Source organism: Brachionichthys hirsutus, unplaced genomic scaffold (assembly GCF_040956055.1).
Source record: "Brachionichthys hirsutus isolate HB-005 unplaced genomic scaffold, CSIRO-AGI_Bhir_v1 contig_1470, whole genome shotgun sequence".
Taxonomy (NCBI): domain Eukaryota; kingdom Metazoa; phylum Chordata; class Actinopteri; order Lophiiformes; family Brachionichthyidae; genus Brachionichthys; species Brachionichthys hirsutus.
In genome coordinates, this window is record NW_027180412.1 from 133,004 (window position 1) to 158,303 (window position 25,300).

The 25,300-nt window shown below is 41.8% G+C and overlaps 5 protein-coding genes across 5 annotated transcripts; 2 read left to right on the forward strand and 3 right to left on the reverse strand.

Moving 5' to 3' along the window:
* Positions 1-100: 100 nt before the first annotated feature.
* On the reverse strand, positions 101-10,898 carry LOC137914747 (nuclear RNA export factor 1-like). Its single transcript, XM_068758244.1, has 21 exons — positions 10,871-10,898; positions 9,946-10,156; positions 9,399-9,564; positions 9,203-9,286; positions 8,931-9,035; positions 8,251-8,331; positions 7,877-7,946; positions 7,428-7,516; positions 7,219-7,326; positions 7,001-7,110; positions 4,671-4,707; positions 4,365-4,433; positions 4,127-4,182; positions 3,856-3,963; positions 3,514-3,572; positions 3,281-3,396; positions 3,154-3,196; positions 1,521-1,599; positions 1,085-1,267; positions 933-993; positions 101-831 (listed from the first exon to the last, which is right to left on the reverse strand). Exons 1-21 carry the CDS (start codon positions 10,896-10,898, stop codon positions 793-795), a joined length of 1,902 nt encoding a protein of 633 aa, XP_068614345.1. The 3' UTR covers positions 101-792.
* A 2,275-nt stretch (positions 10,899-13,173) lies between these two features.
* On the reverse strand, positions 13,174-15,135 carry LOC137914746 (seipin-like). Its single transcript, XM_068758243.1, has 8 exons — positions 14,885-15,135; positions 14,686-14,773; positions 14,470-14,613; positions 14,321-14,356; positions 14,011-14,145; positions 13,847-13,944; positions 13,334-13,451; positions 13,174-13,245 (listed from the first exon to the last, which is right to left on the reverse strand). The coding sequence occupies exons 1-8, from the start codon at positions 15,133-15,135 to the stop codon at positions 13,174-13,176; spliced, it is 942 nt and encodes a 313-aa protein (XP_068614344.1).
* A 1,403-nt stretch (positions 15,136-16,538) lies between these two features.
* LOC137914757 (ribonuclease H2 subunit C-like) lies at positions 16,539-18,271 on the forward strand. Its single transcript, XM_068758254.1, has 5 exons — positions 16,539-16,609; positions 16,880-17,034; positions 17,586-17,698; positions 17,783-17,902; positions 18,078-18,271. The coding sequence occupies exons 1-5, from the start codon at positions 16,566-16,568 to the stop codon at positions 18,096-18,098; spliced, it is 453 nt and encodes a 150-aa protein (XP_068614355.1). The 5' UTR covers positions 16,539-16,565; the 3' UTR covers positions 18,099-18,271.
* Positions 18,272-19,410: 1,139 nt separating this feature from the next.
* On the reverse strand, positions 19,411-21,634 carry LOC137914762 (zinc finger and BTB domain-containing protein 3-like). Its single transcript, XM_068758259.1, has 2 exons — positions 20,820-21,634; positions 19,411-20,425 (listed from the first exon to the last, which is right to left on the reverse strand). The coding sequence occupies exons 1-2, from the start codon at positions 21,632-21,634 to the stop codon at positions 19,411-19,413; spliced, it is 1,830 nt and encodes a 609-aa protein (XP_068614360.1).
* Positions 21,635-22,775: 1,141 nt separating this feature from the next.
* LOC137914759 (tRNA 2'-phosphotransferase 1-like) lies at positions 22,776-25,008 on the forward strand. Its single transcript, XM_068758256.1, has 7 exons — positions 22,776-22,850; positions 23,160-23,241; positions 23,556-23,725; positions 24,353-24,530; positions 24,615-24,671; positions 24,773-24,883; positions 24,986-25,008. The coding sequence occupies exons 1-7, from the start codon at positions 22,776-22,778 to the stop codon at positions 25,006-25,008; spliced, it is 696 nt and encodes a 231-aa protein (XP_068614357.1).
* The last annotated feature ends 292 nt before the right edge of the window (positions 25,009-25,300 follow it).

The following is a 25,300-nucleotide window of genomic DNA, read 5'->3' on the forward strand; positions in this document are numbered from 1 at the left end:
ATTGTTATCATACGCCACCTGATGGGAGGACGAACGTACTTACGTCACAGAGTTGAAAAGCGAAACCCGGAAGAGACGTGACACCAGGCGGGCGCCATCTTCGTAAGGGCATTCTTATGGCTATATATAATAAGGCTATATACGCATCATATACGTATTCAACTTTCCATTTTAAACTACAAAACTATTTGTAGAAATATCCAAATATAAAACCACTTTTATAGATCATCCCAAAATGACCACCACAGAAAACCAACACAAATGCACAAGGTTCCAAATACATAACTATGAATTATGGTTTATCTTTGTCCACTGTTTGTTGAAAATAGTATTTAGTTTGCCATAAGTAATAAAAGATTGCTGAAAGATATCCAGATAGATAACCAATATTCCCTTATCACGTCAGGGTCAATGTCATCGCAGTCACAGCGTTGTCATTTTCAAAGGCAAACCCAGTCATCCATAGAGGCTGGAGTTATTATTGCAGAAGGAAATGCATCTTTGTATAATAGAATATTTTTATTAAACAATACAACTTAAAGTGACCAAGACGTACCATCGGCCATGTGTCTATACTCCTATGATTTCTACACAAAGACCGAAAGCTTTGGTTACAATCACAATAATGAATTGTATCATAACATTGGTCTTTAAAACGATTGACATTGGTATAAAACATGAACTGTACAAGTAAACGTCAACTACATTTTTTTTGTGAAAAGATAAAGGAAAAAGCAAATACAAAAAAATAAAATTACAACTTTTCATTTCACAGAAGCACGATTCAACTCTTCACTTTATGAATGCAACATCTGGAATCTTGCCATCCGCCTGAAAATAAAGCAGAAATGACATTACATGACCTTGTTATTAAAGGATTAGACATTTATGGAAAAGCAGAAAGCCAAAATAATTTTATTTACTTAAGTTACCTTCAACTGAGTGAAAATCTGTGCTGCACGGTTGAAATCCCATTCATTGTCTTGCAGACACCTGAAACAAAGAACAAGTACCGTATGCCGATGGTTTTAATAAGCATAATAAGTATTATTATTACAAACAGCATGTACAAAACAAGACTCACTTTTGGGACCATTCCAGGTTCATGCATGACTTCTGTGAAAAAGCCGTGAGCATCTCTTGCTGTGGGGCAGTGAGGGTGGGGACGGGGCTCGAAGACGGCGTTGGGGCAGGAGCGACAAAAGCTCGCCGGATCTCCTCTGTCGTCGCCATCCGGATGAAAAGCTGGTCGTTCACGATGCACAGACTGTGGGCCAAGAAAAGGAAAGTAGACATGCAATTAAAGAAGTGAAGACTTATATTGAGAACACCAACTTCATCTCGGCTTACCGAGTAATGAGTATAGTTAGGGGCTGTGTTTAAATGAACAGAATTCAGTCTTCATTTTGTATTCACATTTTCATAGAACTACATTCAGTCCCAAACAATCTACCCTCATTTTTAAGGCAAGGTGCAAAGGACAATAACAAGATGTAAACATACAATTAGGAAAACATTACCCAGTATTTCCTGCCGGGACTGTGATGAACACTCGAGAGAAGGCCATGGTAGACTCCCGAGATTTACCATCTACAACAACTGAAAAACAGACATCACATAAACTGTTCAGAATCAGAATCAGAGAGGTGAGGACGGACTCAGCGATGGCGGTGTAGATCTGCACCAACATCTAGGTCGGCAGCTTGAGTTTCCTCAGCTGCCGCAGGAAGAACATCCTCTGCTGAGCCTTCTTGATGAGGGAGCTGATAGTCGGCTCCCACTTAAGTTCCTGGGTGGTGGTGGTGCCCAGGAAGCAGAAAAGGTCCACGATGGAGACGGGGAGTGATGATGAATATATTTATTAGATAGAATGTTAGAGTACAAGTACGGTCACACAGTAGCATGTATTACAGTACAAATAAAGTCAAACATCCTGTCTAAGAGGAGCATTTCAAAAAAGCCCTTGCGGTCTTGTTTCCGTTGAAAGTCTGTGAGAGCGAGGGGGGACGGTGGGGCTTTGACTTTCCTGAAGTCCACGATCATCTCCACTGTTTTCTGGCTGTTCAGCTCCAGGTCGTTGCTGCTACACCAGGACACCAGCCGGTCCACCTCCCTCCTATAGGCAGACCCCGGTGAGGTCTGCAAATGTAATCAGTTAAATGGACTGATGGCTGGAGGTGCAGCAGTGAGAAGAGCCAGGGGGAAAGTACACAGCCCTGGGGGGATCCGCTGCTGATAGTCCGAGTGTCAGAGACCGTAGTCCCCAGCAGCACATGCTGCCTCCGGTCCGTCAGGACGTCAGTGATCCACCTGCGGAGGGAGTCGGGTACGTCGAGGTGGAGAAGCTTGTCCTGAAGCAGTCCCGGATGGACTGTGTTGAACGCAAACGGGATCCTGGCGTAAGTTCCTGGGGAGTCCAGATGCTGCAGGATGAAGCGTAGGTCCAGATTGACTGCGACATCCACAGACCTGTCGGCTCGGTACGAGAACTGCAGCGGGTCCAGAATGGGGGGCGATGAGGGTCGTAAGGTGGTGGAGAACCAGGCGCTCAAAAAACGTTATAACGACAGATGTCAGCGCGGCCGGTCTGTAGTCGTTAAGCCCTGTGATCCTTGGCTTCTTGGGGACAGGAGGATTTGAAGCAGGAGGTGTTAAAAGTGTTTTGGGCATTGAAGACAGGAGTCGGCTCACTGGCACAATGTTTCAGGGTGGAGGAAACATTGTCCGCAAAGCCACGTCTCCATAAAGCACAAAACACAATAAGATGAAAAGTCCTTATTTCTCCTCATCGGCAGTGCCAGCTCGTCCATCTTGTTGCTGAGAGTGCGGACATTAGACAGAAATATTCCAGGTAAGGGCGTGCGAGATCCGCGTTTGCGGAGGCGGACGAGAACGCCGGCACGCTTCCCTCTTCTCCAGCGCCTCACTTGTTTTGGCCAAAAGACGGATTAATTCCGCCGCAGAAACTTAAAAAACCGGTAAAACGTTCGTGGGAGTAGTGGATCTAAAGTTTAGTAGCTAGCTATTCACGGGTGTAAGAGCATACCGGCGCACAATTAACGTGAAAAAACAAACAAAACAGGACACACGATAGCACCAAGGCCAACCGGATTACCATAAAAACATAATTGTGATGAGCAAAGACCAACTTACCTTCCTTAAAGACTCCACTGATGGTGAATGACAGTAGCGTGTTCTGTAAATTGAGAACAGTTCAGCAGAATGATTAAAAATGAGAGAAACACCAAATTGCGTGCCGACAGAACAAATATTAACTCACAGTGCAGGTGTTCACATCCACGGTAAACGAGGCAATGTCGTGCTGAGTCTTGGGCAACTCATTGAGAAAAGCCACCACGTTCAGTCGTGTGTGTTTCAGAAGTCGGTATCGTATTGCTAAAAAAAGCAAACGATTTAAAGAGGGACACAAAGTCAGATCTCCTAATCACATAAATATGCCCTTTTCATAATTCCGATATATTTACGCGTCAACAGCTCTGTGGGAAAACTCACTGGAGTCTTTGATTCTTTTCAGGTTCCGGCTGTCTTTATGATACTCGCCCAGACTGCTCCTAAAAACCAACAGGGGTACACAGAACTAGTGTCACACTCAGATGGGGATGAATGGAGCAACAAGTCATCTAAAATTAAGTTTGAGTCTACCATTGGAAACATTTGATGAGACTTCCCATTGCTTCATGTGTTGATCAATATGGCTACATATCTATTGCCGGTTTAATTGATAGGGATAGACACATTATAAATAAAGCTATCTAATGTAAGCATCATGGTGCAGAGCCAAGTGCTCGCTTGCAACATTTGTACACAAGTGTGTAGCTTTTGGTGCAAACTTACCGTGAGGGGTTCTGGGTGGAGTAAGGAGTTGTGAGGGATAACGACGCTCCATCGTGGTAAGCATCCAGGAGTGGCTGTCTGTTCCCGGAGTCATAGATGCTGTAATACCTGCAACGCAAAGGCTGGACTTTTAGTGTTTGACACATGAAACTAAAGCTAATTTAAAAAACAAAACTACGGATCAGACACTAGTTTGATAAAACCAACCCTGGTGGTGAAATTCAAATAACCTATGCAGGAAGACTTTCTTATTAAAGGTAGAAAAACTCACTGTTGCAAGAACCGGAGGATGAGAGCCTTGATGTCGTCTGAGCCAAAACAGCTGCCCTGCGTTGTTAATTGACAAAAGGGTCGCTCAATCGATAAAGGAGACACACGCTGTCGAGACTCTCGAAAGTAAAACAATGCAGCTTAGAACATGCACTTCTGCCATCTTGTAGAGGCTACACAGGTGTCACGTGCATCACATGACAAAGACATACAATAAATTACATGTCTAAACAAACCACCTTGCAAGGGGGAATAGTGGTGGCTGTTTCAACATCAAATCCAATGGGTGGGGGCAGGTCATTGCCGTCCTAAACAGAGATCATAAATGAAGAAAGATACATGAAAGGATATGATCTGACTGCATGCAGATACTAAAACATGACTTTAAACCTTAAAAAAAAGAGAACAGACTAGACGAAAATGACTTGAATCATTTTTAAACACTACAGTGTTATAGAAGTATCAATAATGAAGAAATTCCATCCATCCAGCCTGAAAAGGCTCCGAAGGCCGCCACATTTCCACTCACTCAGTTTTTGACTTACAAGTTTCAGCAGCCGTGGGAACCTCTGGCGTACAGCACTGGTACAAAAACAAAAAACCATTACCGTCATCAACCACATCAACAGGAGTGCCAGTCGCACCTGCTGACCCAATTAATGCCACTTTGTGCCTTTTGCTTAATGGCATCTTGTAATTTTATACTGACAATATCACTGGGAGGAACACACAAGTACAGGTACACGGAGAGGGGGTTCCACTTTTACATACAAGTATATCCACAAATTGATGGTTTTTCAGTCTCGAGTTGTGCCAATCAACAGTTCTCCATCCCCATATTGTACTTACCTGCAGGCATACTCACCGTCTCCCCCCAATATGGAGAAAAAGACTGATCTGACATGGGGAAGCAACATCACTTGGAAACCAGTGACAGTCACTATTTACACCAGTGCTTCTCAATTATTTTCTGTCGCGCCCCCCCTAGGAAGAAAAAAACATTTTGCGCCCCCCCCCCCGAAAAAAAAAAACACTATCGCATCCTTATTAACATACAAAGAAATATTAAAAAGAAAGAAATATAGATCAACTTACAACAAAGAATAACTATTACCATTTTTTTTAGTCTGCAACCGAAAATAAGGAAGTCTGGTCTTCCTTCTCTTCTTCTCCCACCGTAGATTGTTTACAACCACTCTTCTTCTGCTAATCCTCCCTGCGCGCACTCTGACAATCAGGGCGCCACTGCCAACTACTAGAGTGGATGTGCAATTACACTTTACTCTCGTAAGGCAAAAAAACATTTTCTCCGCGGTCACAGGCGCCCCCCCTGACATCGCACCGCGCCCCCCCCACCATTTGAGAACCACTGATTTACACTAATGACTTTCAGCAAAGAATGACAGATCAGAGAAAAAGAAAAAAGAAAAAGAATAAGGACGTGGCCTCAAAGCACGCTGCACCCAGCAGCCCCCCCACTCATCTTATGTCCTCCCCTTGCTGCTCGACAAAACAATCACGCATTGTGACCATCAATGCTCAAAGGGGCTTCGTGAATATGCCAGGGTGGACTTCTTGTAGAAATTAAACTTTGTCTAATTTGGGCCAAACCCTCAAGTTAAAGAGAGAATGGAAAATCACGAAGCGTTCAACTTCTCTCTTCACAGTCAAGCTTCATGAATTAGTTTCAGCCGTCAGAAACTGCAAGAGGAAATGTATTCATTATTCCTCGACTCGGGTGTTTCAGTGAAAACTGAACTTCATTTTCCAGTTCCAAAACATACGTCCCTTGAGAAGTTAGGTACAGGGTACAGCCAAACTCTCCACATCCTTCACTGAGTGGCAGAGGCCTGTTTTAGGCAAAAGAGTACCAACTTCTCTTTGGCTCATCATTAAGAGTCCTTGATAAATGCTCTTACGCCCCTCTGCCCAAGCCCAATGGCATTTCCTGTCAAGTCCCATCACAAGTTTTTGTCATATTCCCAGCAAATCAAAACTCTCAGGGACTGAGGTCGAGTAATCGTGACTGTGCCTGCCTTAGGTCGTCCCAGGGTTTTGAGGTGGGATCTTACCCGTCATGGGCTATCCAGCCTTCCATACCCGTCTCATACAGGAGGCCTAGTGGGCAATGGTGCTATGAGGGGAAAGGAAATCCTTCTGTGGACTTTCTCATCCAGATGTCATGTCAACTTGCAGTGTGTTCTCATTCCCTCTCCAATAAACGTCTTTGCTCAAGAAATAGTTTTGACCCCAAAGAATTGTTTTTCAAGCACGTGCATTGGTTCTGTTGTAATTCAACACCATTATTATTTTACAGCAGCTTATGGGACAAGCAATCAAGATGTTATTGGGGAAGTGTTGGGTACAGCATCAATGAGAACCACAAAACAGAACAAAGCTTGAAAGTAGGTCCCAAAGGGAAGCTGAATATCGGGCAGCAAGAAACAGCCTCTTCAAACTGTGAAGAGCTAAAAGCCAGCTGGTAGAAATGGGGAGCTCCATCAAGGGCGGACGTCCTCAGAGTATTGTTCGGAAGTAAAGGATGTTTAGTTTGCAGTGTGTACAGGAAACGTTAATCAAGTGAGAAAAATGTCCGCAACAAAACAAAACATTAATTTAAAATAATTTCAAATTAATCTACGGGATTTTCTTCCCTTCTTTCTCACTAATACAAGACTTTAATGCTGAATGCAAGTCGTCTCCGCTTCGTGATTACGTTCATCCATGAATGCTTGAAAGTGGTTTCAGTTATCATACAAGCACCATGTACACTTCTAAGACACTGCAGAAGATTCCTAGACACCTACTTGCCCATGGTAAAGTGTGCATTGTTGTGTGTCACCCCCGCCCCCACCCCTCAAAAACACAGACCAACCTGATGTACGAGGCCTGATCCTTGAAGAGGTCACACAGCGGGTTCCTGTTAAGCCACAGTTCCACCAGCTTTAAACCTTTCAACTTGTCCAGCTCCCGGTCTGATTTCAGCTAGACAACCACACAAAACAGAACGAGTGGGTGTGAAATAGCATCTGAAAGTAATCTGGCCAATTCAGGCTTGGTAATTCCCTAAATAAAACCAGAAGCCAGTTTTACCTCATTGTGGGAGAGATTGAGGTTAGTCAGACGAGGAACCCTGGAAACTATTTCAGATAGCTCGTCCAGTTTGTGAATGCGGTTGTTACTCAGGTTCAGGCTAGTCAGCTGACAAAAGAGAGAGATACAAGTGCTTTTAACTTAATCCATCAAAAGCAACCCATTCACAACCGAGAACAATTCCAAATCAAAACCGTTTTAAATATTACCTCTGGAATGTTTTCTTCAATGACCTTGATGACAGCTTCCATGCTCGACTTCCTGTTCAAGATGACTTCAACGTTCTGGGACACCAGGTCTGTCGCATAAATAATTACAATATAACATATTCAATAGATAATTGAAGCCGTTTCCCGTATAATTGCCAGATTATACAGAACACTCATTGTAGGACAACACTGTAGCGAGTGTTGCGTCGATTTTCAATCATCCAGAACAAGTTCCAACCTTCAAGAACAATACGGTGACCTTTTGCTTAGAGCTGAGATTGGGTTTAGAACAGATACTTATAAAAATAAACCATAATTCAGTGTTTTAATGTCGTGTCTGAACAACAAGTTAATTGTATTCCTATGTGTACTGTGAGACACTTCATGAATCGGTCTACACTGCAGTATGACACCAAACAAAAGATGTGTGCGTGTCAGAGTATGTTTACCCGGGTCTGTTCGGATGTTGTTCAAGTCCAATGCTTGCTGGGAGCCATCAAAACGTTTTGCCATACATTGCTAAAAATGAATGACAGTAATGAAAAATGATTAGCACAGTTATGTCTTCACAAGCTGGCATGTCCCCCCGGCCCCTGTAAATACATAGACGGACCAATTGTAGTAGACAATGGTTTCCCCACTATGTCATCATCCAGATTTTCAAGGTGTGAGGTTGATTCGTCCCACAGTCATGCGTGTACGATTTACGGCTAAACTCCCGTTCTGCTGTACGTATTGCAAATTCAATTCTGATCAGAGCTTGAGCGATTCGACTTATCTCATGACGGCACTGTTCTGGTTTTTACTGCTACATTTCTCTCACCTTCAGATGCTCCAAGTGTTCAGGCTTCAAGTCAGCCAGAAGGAAGGATGGTGGAGCGCTGGGGTTCACATGCACCTCCACCTTGAGGAGACAACCGGTGCAATGAATGAGAATAGTGTAAAATGATCTGATGATAAATTTAGGAATCGGAAACATCTGAACCCTGCAAAGTTCTGCATGCAATTAAACCATGTGCTTTGATTTTTTATTATTATTATTATAAAATCTTCAACCTACATTTAGAGATGGCCCGTTTGTAGTGACACTAAATTAGTTCGTATACAACTTGCAAAAAGTAAGTTCTTTAAATTCAGACACGAAAATGCCAGCTTGTAAATCATCCATTGTACAAAATAGGTCTTTGTCACTAGAGGACTGGTTTACCCACTGTTATTTTGTCAGGGTAAATGCACGGTGATCATGCAAGTCAATTCAAAAATCATATAACATTCAGCTTACATTAATAACCTCAATTATTTTAGAATGAGCCCCACTAAGGAGATTGGTTGCGCACATTTAGCTTTTCGACCGTTAAACAATGCCAACTCTTGCATCTGGACTTCAGTGCTACATGTACTTAACTGAAGTCACAGGAGTGAGCAGTTTTACTGCAGTGCAAAATGAGTGAGTCGACTTTCTGCAGGACATAAAATAAGAATTCCACGATTAGCTCAACATACCTTATAACCATCGGAGTCTGTGATCTTGTGGGAACATTTGTGCAAGGCAGTTGAAGCAGAGGAATCATCCACATAGAAATGGACCCTGTTATGATCGACATGGTACTGGATAGATTTGAAGAATAAATTAGAAAAGGACAATAAAACAAGAAACTATTCAACATTTATTTTACATGCACAGTGTTTCCCGCTTTCCAAATGAAATGCCATAAGAACTTTTCTTTATTTTATTAATTTACAATTAGCAATCCGAAAACAGCGCTGAACCTAACCTGTACAGGTGTGAAGGGAATTGGGCAGATGTTCTGAAGAGCTGTCAATAACCATTTCTTGTCATGTTTTCTTCCATGAGGTATCTGGCATAAAAAATAAATATATTATCACTTAACGGATTGTGAGGTTGTGAGCTTAACATGTTGTGAGTAGGGAGGTCATGCAGCACACAATACTAATACACATAATACACACCGTTACTTTGTACCAGCCCGATCGGCTTCTCCCTCCTCCGTTGTTGCCTCCTCCGCTCCGATCTCCTCTGAAGCTACCACCCCCTCCTCTACCACCTTTGCCTTGTCGTCTATCTTTATCAAATCTTCCTTCTCCTCCTTTTCGAAAAGGTCTTCCATACGGTTTGCTGATAAAAGAAAACAATACAGGTATTATAACAGTATAAGGTTTGGGAATCCTTATCCAATTAGTGAATGGGCTCAACAGTCATGCAACAGGAAAGGTAAATATTTTATTGCTATATTAATCTATACCTTAATAAGCACTCCTCATCGCTCATGCTTGATGCTACCCCTAACCTCAACAGCGCTATTTTACACATTGGGTCTCTTTTGCTCACTGGCGCACTACATTTAAAATCACAGATCAATGTGGCAGTATTCCAGTTAATCAGGAGAAGATTTCCTTGTGGTGTCCTATAGTCATAACTACAGGGAGGAGGATGGCAGAACACAGATTACCTTTCCACTAACTGCAACTAGTGGAGTTGGAAGACACCCAAACTTACAATCTGTGCTGGGAGCTGTTGTCCTGAGAGTTATCACTCATTGTGACGTCTCCATCAGTGTCCTCAAGCCGAGACCGTGGCCCGGGACCTCCAAAGCTTCCAGAGTGGCTTCCTCGTTGGCGGTCTCGACGAGATCGGTCATATGTCCGACCCTTGTAGAAGCCTCTGCTTTTACGGCCACGAAATTGTGTTGCAGTTCTATCATCGTGCTCTGAATGGAGGAACATAATTAAAACGTTCTTCAGTTTAAATCAATACATCACAGTGACACAAACATATCTGTACAAAGTTCTATAATACATTTTGAAACCTAAAAAAAATACACAATAAAATAATATGTAACAAAAAAAAGACAATATTGTCACAGCATAGATCGATTACTGGGTGTCTGCTCTAGCCTGTGGTGTTATCAGAATCAGAACACTTTATTAATCCCAGAGCGAAATTCTATCAGCAACCGCGATACACTCAAGATACATCAATACGAAATTACAGTATTCACATAGCGCATTAGAAATAGTAAACTATAATATAAAAATAAAAAAAGCAATAGAAGGTTACAATGATGCATTGTTCATTTTATACGCTACCACCTTAAGCTACAACAACACAGTACTAATGCTCTAATTTAGCAGGAATGGGTCTTCCAAACTATCAAATTACTGCTGAAACAGGGGAAGAAAACAGCACCCTGTGTCCTGGCTTTTTCAGCAACTGATCTCAACGTATAGGCCTCTCTGGCATTGTAACCATGACATAAGCTACATAACCATGTCTTAAATACCTGCTCCAGGCTGGATTAGACATAATTTACCTCCTTGGACCATGTAAGCGGGGTTTCTGACCTCTCTTCTCACCATTAAGTCTCCGTGGTCTGAAGAAAAACGGCACATGACATGACACGCCGTTGAGAGCAGTTACTCACCGTTGTGGTAATGTCCGCCATCCGCCATATTGCTAGAACAATGTTAGATTAAAAGCGAAAATCTGCGCAAAATAATCCCTATTTGCGATCACTTTATTCTCTCTTTGACGAAACAGCAAGTTTAGAGAGCCTTCACTTCACGAAGCCGGTCAGAAGATAAGCAAACACGGCTATGACCTTATCAAAAGGACGTGGTCGGAATGGCTAACAGCTTAGCACACTTCTACTGCGTGTTGACAAGCTGCTACCGGAAGTCCCCGCGTAGATGCTCACTGTTACCGGAAGTAGAACTTCCGAAGATATTCCTTTCCGGAGTAATTTAAAATGTAATGTTATATTAATAATCGTAATAACAATAATATCTTAAATAATAAAAGTAACAATGACCGATATTATTATCGTATGAGACTGCTCCTATGGGCGCACATTTTAATTTCGTTGTATAACGATGCCATTGAAAAAATCTCGCATTTTATTTCTAGTATAGAGGCTAAGTGAATTATTTTGCTCGCCAACGAATAAAGTAAGGTTAAACGTAGCAAGCAATATCTTTGCCACTCATTTTTTTGTTCTTCTGTCAAACACATTAAAATCTTTCCAATCTCACTCAAAAAATATTGGATTTTGGAAAAAACTTTAAATTAATCTAATATAATAATTATATACTTTTTAACATACAAGTAATCATCATGTACTCATTAACAAAATATTTAAAATATTATGTTTTCCTTTAAATTGTATCCTAGATTAGGACTCCTAATCTATTTGAAATATAAGGCTACTCTTTAAATCATTCTCAAGAAATGTTGCATGTTGATTCAAAATGTAGCTATTCACTAGCACAATTAATTAATCTAATCGTTAAATAATATGGGATTAGAGTGGTGTTGGTCAATAGGCTATAAAACGACACAAATTTGGTATACTTAAATAATAATTACCGATAACTTAATGCACCAATTTCCACACATTTGAAGAAATCCCAGTTTCTTTCTTGACCAGGTGTTACTCATGATGCAAATTACAGCTACAACACTATTATCTACTCAGCGATTCAAGCATAAACGATTCAGCTGGGACGACCAAAATATACTTCATCAGACTAAAGCGATTCAAACGCAGCGAAATCAACTTCAACCAAATGATGAACAAAGATAAGGAATGGTCTAGTTATGCAAGGTGTAGCAGCCGCCGCTGTGATAAACCATGAGAGTTTAGTATTTAACGTGAATCACCGACACACTGCAGATCTCTGACCACGTGAATTACTCCACCGACCCGAAGGAAAGCCTGTTCAAACTGAGGATTCCTCACTCACCGTCATCCATCACATGTGCAACCACGGCTAGGTTAGGGTAGCTCCTTCGGCTAAAAGCCACGCGGTCCATCGTGAAAACTCGTAAGAATATCTGTCAGAACTTAATTTTCCGTTAAAACAGAATAGTCATTTATAATTTATAAGGGTAATTCGTGTCACAATTTTTTTTTTTTTTAGCTTACCTTATGCTAACTAACTTGAAGCACCGCACTTGTTGTCATGCGCTAACATTAGCTCGACAGCTACTGGATATCGCGCTAACGCGCTGCAGTACTTTATTTGCAAATTACGATTTTACAATGAATGTTTCTACTTAAAATAAAATAAAAGCATTGTTTTCTTTTGGCGAGAGAACCGCGCGCTTCTCTTTCTCCAACGCGATATTTACATGGTTCCCCCTCGTGGGCAACAAGGGAACTGACTTTAGAAGGAAGGAGACTGCATTCGTGTAAGCATTAAAAAAACAGTTTTATTAAACTTTATACCATCATGTTACCTACCAAGGTAATTCTTTTTAAACTTTATTGTTTTTACAACACCAAAAACAGGCAATTCACATTACAACAAATAAAATACAGAGATTGGCTCAAATTCAAGATGTCTGGTTACACAACGAAGAGTTATAAGCATAGTGAGGAAATAATTATGTATATACACAGAAAATGTCCAATTTAAATTGTGGTTGGACAGTCAAACATTCCGTCAAATAAACATATTGTGGTTTCTGTATGCATTGGGCTACAGTGGGTGGGCAGGGCCGAAGCTGATTTAATGTGATCGTTTTCCTTGCCACAATTAACAAAATACATAGCATATAGCATTGATCAGCAGTAAGTAGTATATCACTTTTTGACAGTCGTGTTTCGATTCTACCTGAGTCATTGTCAGCCACAGATCTCTCATAAAGCGTTCCATCTCATAGTCAATACTAAGCGACTGCAGCTCAAAATACCTGCATATGGTTGAAGTACAATGCTGGTGGTGTCTATGTAACTGATGCGACATCATTGCTGTTCATGTTGCTCTCTCTGTTGGACAATGGTCCATCTGTTCTCAGCTGTAAACAGCATGGAGGAAAATACAGCTTGGGTGGGTCAGAACAACAGCTGAGGGAAAACGTCTGATCGGGGTGGGTCTCCTCTCACCTGATCAGGAGTCAAAATGAACCTGATGTAGCTGAGGCCTAAGAGCAGACTCAGGAAGAAGAAGTTGCTGGACACGCCCACCACAGCTGAGAGGATAGGGAAGTGGAACAGCAAGTATCTGCCGGAGGAGGAAAAAAAATATGCTGAAGGTATTAGACATAAAAGAAAAATGTCATTACATTATATGATGTTTTTGGATCTATATTACTACCATATTAACATGTACTGCATGATGCATTCTACTCCTACTACAGTTGGATGGTAGTATTTAGAATGTTTATTTGTAGTACTGTGGTTATGTGAGAGCCACATAATCAGATGAACAGCACTGTTTTCAGCCAATCCCAGAGCATTAAAAAAAAGTTTATTTAGCTGTAGAAATGGACAGATTCTCTCAACGTTTAAAGGAACACTTAATTCTTCCGTTTATCAAAGCTACCAATGGTCACTGTTGGCTGTTTTTCGACACCAGGTTCATGTCACAGGCTTGTGCACCATGCTGGTGCCTCTTACCTTATGCCAGTGAAGATAGGATGGATATGGAGTTGAGATGAGTAGATCTGCACCTTGTTGGACAGGATCTCAATGACAACGGAGGTCGCGGGGTCGTACTGTACATAGAGATAAACTTAGGAACAGGACGCTTGATGATATTCACAGAACAGTGCAGGACTCACGGGGCTGTTCATGTACGATGAGTAGAGCTCCACCTCCAGCTCTTGTTTCTGCTCAGCAACGCCTCCCAAGAAGGCCGGGAGCCACAGCAGCAGGTTCAGGTTTCTCAGCAGGTCTGAATGGTAGCGCAACATCGTCTGACCACAGCGGGACAACGGCGTCACCAGGACATACTCATTGTATATCCAAGGCATAGTCAGTAATAGAGTAATCGAGTTGCAGTGGAGCTCTGTGAGAAGCATAAATGGCCCCCTTCTGGCTCTGGTGAGGCTGTGTGACTAAAATATGATTCTGCATCAGTGCGGTACTCACAAAGCGAGAACTGGAGGCCGACGCCAGCGGGCTTCTCTGGGAAAGACACAGCAATGCAGTAAAGAATTGGTGGTTGCAGGAACTAGAAGCATTGATTATATATGTATACAAGACCATGTAGAAGCTGATCAAATCTGATTGGATCTTACAGTGTGAGCAGATGAGGAAACGCTGCCTCCATCCACAGAGAAACAAGTTGACTTGATCATGAACATCCCCAGCTCCTGATTGGCTGGAGAGTCAGGCATCTCCAAATGCAGCGAGATCTGATAAGGCTGGCCAAATGTCAGCACCTGAATGAGCGTTTTAAAAAGAGCACAGAGCTTGTGTAAGCAGTAGACGTAAATATTCACAAATGCTCATGCTGTATGTACATGTTGGTTGTTCCTTATCAGTGAGACGTTGGCCACTGGATACGAGCACAAAAACAAAGCCGGAGATTCACAGCCCGTCCTGCAGACACAGATGTAAATGTGTTAGAGAGTTTAAAGCAAGACAGTTGAAATTAAACAACACGTATTTACACTTTTTCTGGTGCACCTGAACAGGACTTCACATACACACCTAAAGTAATAGTACACAGGAAGGGAAAATGCTGTCTTGGGCATGTACGAGAGGTAAAAGTTCCAGTACAGAAAAGTTGCAATCCAGAAGAGCAGAAAGAGAACAGAGAGGATAACAAAGCTCTGTGTAACTCTCTGACGGATGCGTGACATTGTTCCACTTGCAGCATCCCGGTCCCTCAGCAGGACCCTTCTTCTGACGATGGATGGTCCTTCGTCATTTCTTGAACACAAATTAATTTCTTGATCCATAGGAACAGCTGCAAAACCACAGAATGAGAACAAATTAAACAAAGAAACAAAAAAGTATCATAACAACAAGATTCAAAATGTAAAATAAAGTTATATATATATCTATATATATAAATATTTAAGAATGTATTGAATGTCATCCAAAAAAAGTTTTGAGAAGAAAAAAAGTGGATCTGTTTGTAGCAGAAAATTGATTATGGTTGATGACATCATGATCATGTGAAGGCAAAGACAAAGGCGCCACTTCAAGAGCTCCAAACCCGAATCCAATCTAAGTCACAAGCAGAGGTCTTTCATATCAGATGTCTCCAAACTGTACTAAATATTAATGACTATGTTGCATGTATGGAGAGTCACCAAAGAAAGTAAGAAGTGAGGATTACCGGTAGTTTGTTTTAACACAATATAATGAAATAGTGCAATGACTGACATCAAGTGTCTATTAAGTTAATTTTGTCTAATTAATTCCCAGTTTCATCATCTTCAGGTTTCAAGGTATTTAATAATATATCAAAAGAATAAATAATTTTGGGTGGCCCAAATAACTCTGGATCACTAATTATTTATTCCTCTGAAAAATTCCAGAGGTGGGGATGATAAAGAAATTTTAAAGCAACATCCAAATCAACACTAAAAAGAAGACACTTGAATAAAAAGAACAAAACAAAAAACATAATGACTGGTGCGCCTGCACGGTGCAAACATAGTCTTGCTATTAAAAAAAACTCACCTCTAGCCAACCATGAGCTGCTATGACATCTCCTGTTGTATGTGAACGCCAACCTCTATGTAATGCTGTAAGACAAATCTACCTTCGGGTGCTAATAAAGTCAACTGACCTGAACTGAACTGTGCCTGAGATCTGTTAGTCCACGGCTTGGAACTGTCTTGATGAAATGTTGTGATAAAAAAAATTCCCCCAATCCTTAACTCCTAAAATATTGCAGGATTTAGCCCGTCCCACATCAAGAAAGATCGTTCTCTGAAACAGAGTCTTAGTGTCCAATTGATAAGTCCAAGTCTTTAGTTTGTTTTGGCAGTTGTTAAAACTGATCAATACATTGCAGGCAATGGCAGTGTTGATAGTTTAACTTTAAGGGCAGCTAATTATTTGATCTCATTGTCATTGGATTTTTACACATACTATACCCTTCCTAATCCATACCTTTCCCCACGCTGTTGCATGAGATTAATTCCTCAAATGCTTATTGTCTTGCTTTAGGTCCATCTTCTCACATCTTTTAAAAGAACAAAAAAAGCAATACAATACAGTACACAAGTAATAGAAGAAAAAAACATGGAGAAATATCTTATCACCAGGAGGGGGTAGTATAACCTGCCAAACAGAAATCTTCGACAATTTAGATTTCAGCGAAGAAGACGCCTCTGTCCAATCACACGCAGCGACTGGCGCCAACCGGAAACGATCCATGTTTACATTTCATTGCACGACATTTCTTACAACTTCTGAAAGGTAAAGTTTGTATTGTTAAAGTAGAGTTAAAGGGGATCGAGAAAACACGAGGAAATAATGCTGTTTGCGGTCTTATTTCGACAAGGAGTTATTAAATGGATAGGTTCTCTCTGGTACTGTTAATCAATCGCCATTCTAAATAAGACTCGTTGTAAATAATGGAAAACTGCGTGCAAATTAATTACAGTTAGTAAGGTTACAGCAACAGTATTATGCTCGAATGGTACAATGAGAGTTTGAATTTGATTGCCTTCCATTTTGTCTCTCCAGGATGTCTTGTAATGCGAGTGTTACTCGTGTTCAGGTGACGTGTGCGAGGCAGGCAGGGCGACCTCCAGTCCATCTTCTGCCTTGTGAGATTGAACATGACGGTCCGGCCCAGGTCTCGCAATACTTCCATTCTACAACAAAAAACGACAAACAAGGTATGTTAGAACATGTTTGTTCTTGTGTTATACAAAGTTTCAGGCATCTCGGACTGTGTAGTTATTTGCTACTGGGACAGTTTCAGCTTTCAAGAGCGTTTGATAAATAAAAAATAAAATAATTAATACCGGTACATAAATAGTTTCTGAAAGATATGTTTTGCAGGTTCTAGAAGTTTTACTTTTCTATTTACAATATTTACAATACAAAAAGCTGGAGAAAAACCCATGCAGACAAAGAGCGGACATACAAACTCCGCACAGAAAGGAATCAAACCTTGCTGTGAGGAAACAGCGCTTTCCACTGGGCCAAGACCATCTCCTGATCATCAAATATATACATTATCAAATCATTTCCCCACCAAATGTGTATTGTGCCGATTCCAGGAAGTGGATCAGGATAAAAAAAGAAAAATCTTGAAATATTTGAATGTGTAACCGATAATTTAGGACATTACGTAGTCACATAATACAAATAGATTTATCTCTGTATTTTATTCTGGTTATTTGTAATGGAGACACTGATGCTCTACGTGTTTTTCTCATTACAGAGAAGACGGTGTCATTCAGAGGTCGTAGGTTGAAGGGGCAAGAACTCAGCTGCCCACAGGGCTACACTGGCTTGGTGCTGAAGGAGATCAACAAACCCGGCTCAGACCAAGAGGTAAACATCACAGCACAATAAAACTGTTGTGATCAGTGACTGATTGGGGATACATTTCACTAATCTGTGTGTTTCTGTATCTAGGACAGGACTGTGAGGTTAACATCTGTGTTTGACAAGCTGACATACTGGAACCTGGAGACGCCGCCGAACTCTGACGATACAGTTGTAATGGCGATGGGCTGGCCAGAGTTGGCTGAGGCGGTCAGTTTAAAAAAAAAACTAATTAACTTTAAGACTCTGGTTTAATCACATTTTGTAAAGTCGTTTTCAACAAATAGTTTATAAACAATGTAATGCGTTAATTTGAGTTTTTCACAACCTCCCTTCATTTTTGGTAAAAGGTTTGAAGACGAGCACCGACTGTTTGTCTCCACAGATCCACGGACCAGTAGACTGAAGAAGGTGAATAGAACTACCTGCTGTGAGGTGGCTGACCTGTGTCACCGCTGTGTTACAAACTGTACAGTTTGCTTTTAAGTGTTCACAAAGAAAAGTAACAAATATTGGATGGTCAACCTGTACTTCACTGTGTATTATATTACTGAAACATTAAAGTATCGACATATTGTTCATACCAAACCGTGTCTCTTCGATTCTGTTAGGGTTAGGTTTACCAGCAGTAACTCAAACAGCCTCTTAGGAGCATTCAGTGTAAAACCATTTTAATTATATACAAATTGTAAATCATGGTGGACAATCCCCCCCCCCCAAAACTCAGTCATTCAGACACATTTAAATATCAATTCAAATGCAACTGGAAGGCAGAATTAATCCAGGTTTAAAATACTGAGTACTTTATGACAGGATTGGCAAAAGAAGGAGAGGTCACATGGGCAGTGCTGAAAACAAAAAAAACATCAAGGATGTTCACCGTCACCTCTCCGGAGAATGTTGCCTGGAAGTTCAGCAATCGGGCCCATTTTGTGATTTAAGAGCACGAGAGTGCGAAGAAAGTCTGACTAAACCAGACCGTAAATAATCCTTGCTAGCCAGTGGCTCTTAATTAAATGGGTTTTCTTTTTTATAAAATGGAGAGCGCTTTCACCCCGATGAAGAGGATTCACTCTGCACAATTGCTATTCTGACTTCTGTTTTAGTTCCACACCAAACTGCATTCATTAACAGTACGTCGCTGTGCTATTTGAGGTTTTGAAATGTGTGTTGAACTTTTTTGTTATTCTGGAAAACTGATTTTTAAGCTCCAAGTCCCCAAACTCTACACTCAAAGTATAATAACCATCTATTTCCGTACAATGTTTTGAGGATGGGATGTCCTCCAGATGACTCTTTCATTAAAGTAAAATGGAGCATTGTGGTGAAACATAAATGGCCTGTCCAGCAAATAGTCTCCTCCCATAAGAGTACATTCATCCTTGGTAAAAGGTAACCCCATCAAAAAATATCCAAAACTATTTTTACAACCATATTTTCAAAATTATTGCCATGTTATTTCTAACAGGGCCAATAGAGAACCTATTTGTTAAGAGGGCTTTACATAAAGTAATTTTATTATATTTCTACACATACCACATACAAAATAAAATGTGTACATGGAGAAATGTGATAAACATTCATTAGTCTAAAGAAATTAAATTACTTCAGTAAATAATTGTTCATTTCAGCCCTACGTGACTCACGTTGAAAGTAGAATTTGACGTATTAAGATCAAGTTTTTAATTTATGAATACAAAATGACAATGACTTTAGTGTTAGCTGAGTGGGGGCGGCGGCGGCGGCGGCAGGGAAGGCTCCATGTCTGGCTTGCTGCGCTTGGCCGGCAGCGTTTGGTCGTGGGCTTTACGTATGTGTCTGTACAAGTCGCCTGATTGTGTGTAGCTCCGAAAGCAGTAGCGACACTCGTACGGACGTTCACGTGTGTGCACGATAGCGTGGCGCCGTAGCGTGTATGTGCATGAGAACGTTTTCCCACAGACTCCACACGTGGGGACGTCCTCTACAATATTCCCCATGGAGTCCTGGAAGTAGGAAGGAGGGTCCGAATGATGCTGAGCTATGGAAAGAGGAATGAGTGAGGTGGAGAAGGAGGACGTGTCCTGGGAGGAAGGGACACTACTGATGGAGGAAGGAGAGAGAGAGAAGGAGTAGTCATTTAAATGAGCGTTCGCATGTAAGAGCCCCTGTGGGTGGGAGGACAGAAACTGAGGGTCGTTCAGCTCCTCTTCTTGGATGTCACCGTCAAAGTCATCATTTCCCCCCATTAGTGGCTCTCGCTCCCTGCTTTCCTCTCTCTCCTCGTCTGTCTCTTCATCAGAAATGACAATGGCCTCCACTTTGACTCTCACATTCTCGCCATCACTATTGTCTGTCCTCACGCTGCGCCTCAGTCCCGGATTCTCCTCCTGACTCTTGAGCGTTTGGACCTGAGAAGAGTGGGAGTCCATGCTTTGGTGCCGGAGTGATACAGTGTTCTGGATCCTAATCTGGGGAAGCACATCTCCCGGAGGTGAGTGTGTTTGGTGCGTTTGTGGCATTAGTGATGTCGGCTGGATTAACGTGGGCGTCGTTTGTCCTCCACCTGATAATTCTCTGTGGTGAGCCTCTGGAGGTTTCCCCAGAGAGTTGTCTTGGGCGAGTCTGGATATGTTCTGATGGGGTCTTGGGGAGAGGCTGAACTCTGACAGGGAAAGAGCAATCACTGTCTGACCGCCGGCCTGGATCAATGGAGCCAGCGAGGAAGAAGATGACGAGGGCTGCTGGTTGCTGCTGAATGACAGACAGGATGGAAGACATACTGTAAGAGACTTTTAGTAACTTCATGCGTTCGGTAAGTAAGAAAACTAAAATCGGTCCCATCATTTTATTTTAGATATTGATCATCGGTTTATATCATGATGTCACATTTAGGTTTTGAAGCTAAGAAAAACAGTCTGGGAAACATTTGACATGAATTTAGTAAGGCAGCAGCTACACACGACTCAATTCTAAGAGATTATGACAGCATTTTACAGGATTAATAGCAATTAAAAATGTAAATGGTGATTCTGATTTTAATGTCATTTTGCGTGGATCAAAATGATGCCAAATACCAGTTCAATATTTAAACTCTTGGCCAGCCCAAACTAATATTTTTGGAGCAGTTACGAAGGTAACAACAAACCTGTACGTCTCTGTGGTGCTGCAAGGACTGCAGAGCGCCGACACCTCGCTCTGGCCCCCAGTTGTCAACCTGGCATGACTTCCCACGGCAGGATCACACGGGCCCAGAGCGAAGCTCTGCACTCGCAGGGGCGGTGCATCCATGCCAGGCTGCGTCGTATCAGCCAAATCAGGGCTCAGAGGAGTCTGAACTCGTGGGTCGGACCCCTCACCGGTCTTTGACTCAGACTTCACAGTCTCTACCTGACTCCTCTTTGCTGTTACGGATACGGTTGAGCGTCGTGCCGATGTGGGGACCGGACTGAGGTGAACTGCTGCCATGGCCACCACAGCTTCAGTTCCACCGTTCTCCCCACGCTCCTTCTCTTTCTCCATTGCTGGCCTTGCACCAATGCTCTCCTCAGAGCGGGTGCTGTCCGCCTCTGCCAGAGGGCCTCGCCTCTGTAATCGTTTCTTACATACCCTCACCACCTCGTTCATGTGCAGAAAACTGGCAGCTGCCAATATGTCCTCCACTGGCGGAGCATGGTCTAGATACAGAACACCTTCATAGACAAAGTCCAAAAGCAGGCTGAAGGCAGCAGGTGTGACAATGTCACTGTCCAGCGTGACAGAGCCGCTGGCGCCATTTCCACCACTGACCACTGGAGAGTCTGAGTAGAACATGTGAAAAAATGGCGAGCAGGAGGCCAACACAGCCTTGTGAGCAAGGAAATGGGCTGAGCCCACCAGGATGGTGCAGTCACAGAGGAACCCCCGCTGGCGCTGGGAGCGCAGAGCCGACAGCAGCTGCTGGGAATGCTGGGGAAACTCCATCGTCTCCACAGCAGACTAAGGTGGCATAAAGAGGCAATGTTATTTTCAATTAGGTTATCACAGTGTAGTCTGTAGTAACACTGTATTCAGCTGCATGAAATACATTGACATTTATTTTTGGGAATTTCTCTTAAAAAACACTTTTAATCAGCATCACTAATGCTACTGAAAAAAAACAAAACCACAACCCATTTTGATTATGAATGAAGCGTTTTGCTTAAAGTAAATATAAACGACCACATTGTCTTGAAAACCATAGGAAAATTGGCTACGATGCAACCCTGACTAAAACCTGAATCTGAATATACTCTACAGGCAATGTCAATAAAACATCCTGTAAAAAAAATGGCTTATGTCATTTGAAAAGAAAAGAAAAAAGAAATAGGCATGCTTGTAAAGATGCACAATACATGAATTCCATTTTGTATCGACCATGAGATAAATGATTGCATCACTGCAATCTCTTGACCCTAGTATTAATTTAAAAAAAAACAAAAGTGCTGTTTTACTTTGTCAAAATGTTTTCTTGTATTTAATAAAATAAATGATTGAACAAAACACGACGCAAAGACGTTAAATGAATCTTTTTAAATTGTGCGTTTCCATGGTGATATGCTTGCGCTCAGATCTTAATTTTGAATTCTGAATCTACATATGAGACGACCAAAGTCATAAACGTGCGCAGACTTGGCGAACATCCTGTCAATTATTATAGGAAACCCAAAATGGTCCAAATAATGAGGCTGTCTGAATTATGGTGATCCAGTTCCAGCTATGCTATTAGTTAGCCAAGTTAGCTTAGCCGAGGTGTAAAATTCCCACACCGGGAGCTTCAGCACACAGCTCCGCGGTTTGGAGACGCCGGCACGGGCTCCGGTGAAAGAGCGAATATTGAAGTAAACATCTAATGTGTTTCGAGGATGCAAGGAATATATCCTTACTTGAAACTGCTGTCCGACTGTTCTCTTCCTGGACAAAAATAAATAAATACAGCTTTTCTTCTGTGGTGCCGCAGCACCGCCTGCTGCCACAGCGCCACCCGCCGGTGGGTGTGTCGAACAAACAGGAAGTCTGAATGCGCGTTCGTGTTGACAAGTGTTTATTGTGGACTAGTTTGTTTGAAACAAGTACTGCACATGTAATGGCAGAATCCAGTGATAGACGAGGGAGAGGAGGCAGAGAGAGGAGAGGAAGGAGGGGGAATCGTGGTTTCGAGGTGAGATTATATCTTAATAAATTTTGATATTTAGTGATAGCGCTGATAATGATTTCAGATTCCTAACATCTATAAATCTAATTCCACAGGGCTTGACTTGAGTTAGAGAGTTGCCTTTTCACTCTAATCGGAGTGATTGAACAATCCACATCAACTGACATTAATAAAAGCCCCCCTCACATTAATGAAAGAGTCATGTCAAATCTCTTCTTGAACTGAACCTAAATATTTCCCAACAGCTACGAGTCAGAGTTTTAATCTAGAGTATAAATAGATCTGAATTTTAATTGATGTATCTTTCTCTACCAGGACAGAGATGTACGACTGTCCAAATCCATGTCTTATGCTCTTCGCCACGGAGCCGAACAGATGGGTCTTCAAATGAATTCAGGTGAGCATTATGGTCTAAGTCACTCCATAGTCTACAGCCACTTAAATCATGATAAGGATTATTGGTTATATTGTATATTAGACTGATTCCTTTATAATGGCTCATGGTTGCTTGATCAGCAGGAGTTTCACAAAAGAAATTGACATAGTTTCTTCCACAATCATTATACTCATAATTCACACATCTGTAAATCCTGGTCCACAAGTGATAGCAGGGCGATGATGAATATATTGCAGGACGGCGAACAGATGAAGAGATGAATACATGAAAGAAAATCCACTGAGGAAATTTGACCCCAGTTTTTATCCTTCTAGATGGGTTCCTGTTTCTGGAGGAACTCCTGACTCACTCACACTTCCATTCATACTCCCTGGAAGATGTTGAAAGAGTTGTGGCCACAAATGACAAACAGCGATTTACGCTCCGCCCCCATCCTGAGGATGGCCGCCTGCAGATTCGAGCCAGTCAAGGCCATTCAATGCGGGTAAATATCAGAGAAAGTACTCTTGAAAAGAGACGCATTAAAACCTGCAGACAGCACTGAAAAGGAAATATTACATTTTGTACACAATCAAGAATGACATAAATGTTGTAGTCGGCAGGTTAAAGGCTTTGCACTGAAATTCCTGGAAACCTTTGCTGCTTTTCTGGAAGAGCTATCATGGATCATATCTGTGTGATATAGATAAATGAATGTCATGTCTTACCTTCGCTCCGCTTCAAACAGCAACACCAATAATACAATGGAATTGAGGAAGTTAGATGTCTCTGTGTCTTCTATATGTTTGAGTTAGTGAAAGACTAGTATAGAAAGGGTAGACTGTACATTTACATTGTCCCAAAGTCATTTTTCTATATGGAAAATTTGATTTGGGGACATCCCACAATAGCTCAGATCTCTCTATGTAGTTCCACTAACTACATATAAAAGCTATTTATGAATTGAATTTTTCATTTTTAACCTCCACCAAAAAAAATACAATGTCACACTGCTTTTCCTGAACAAGCAGGTGAGTTAGTTCATGAGTATGTATTATATTATAATCCAATTCCAAAATCAATAACATACTCTCTTTCAAAAGTTCTAATCTCGTTCCATGGCTCTGCTCAGGTAACAGATTTGGAGCTGAAACCAGTCCTCGCTGGTTCTGCAGAATGCCCTGCTGAGGCTGTTCATGGCTCCTACCTCCGCAACTGGAGCTCCATCCAGCAGCAGGGCCTGAGCCGCATGAAGAGGACGCACATCCACCTGGCCCGTGGTCTGCCAGGGCAGGACGGCGTCATCAGTGGTAAGTTCTGCCTGTGCGCAATGATTCAGAGCTGAGTCAGCCGAACACAAATAGATTAAAAATTGTGCTTAACTTTCCCGCCAGGCATGAGGAAAGACTGTGATCTAGCGGTGTTTGTTGATGTCCCCAAAGCTCTTGCTGGTGAGCTCTGCAGATAAAGAACTCAACTCAGTATGCTCAATTCAACCTGCATGCCAAGAGATTGTTATTCTTGTATGTTTGGTGTGTATCTGTTTGTACAGATGGCATTGAATTCTTCTGGTCAGAAAACGGTGTGCTGCTAACTGCAGGCAACGCAGAGGGTAAACTCCTCCCGAAATACTTCAGCAGAGCCTTAAGACTGAGACCTACAAGTAAGAAAAACCATCCCATTTAAAACTGATCTTTATTTTAAACGTTGATATTGTCCCAGGATTCATTTGTTCAATGAAGCTACCCCTTGTCTTGTGTTTCAGGGAGCATCCTGTCACTGCAGTAGCAGCAGGACATACCCTGGGAGGGCGTTACATGACTGTTCGGGGTCCCATAGTTGTTTGCTGCTTATAACAGGTTCCTTTGATAACTGTTGTTGTTCAGTAGAGGCATCCTTGGGAGTTATGAGAAAGAGAATGCACTCAGATAGAATATTAAATAGGTCAACTTTTTATTAACTTTGTTATAGGATCCAAATGAATGAGGGGTTGCGGTTGGTCATGTGATGCAGGGAAAGCAAAGGATGCAGATGCAGTGGTTTTTGTTAACGGACTGCTGCCACAGTTCCTTGTGAGATA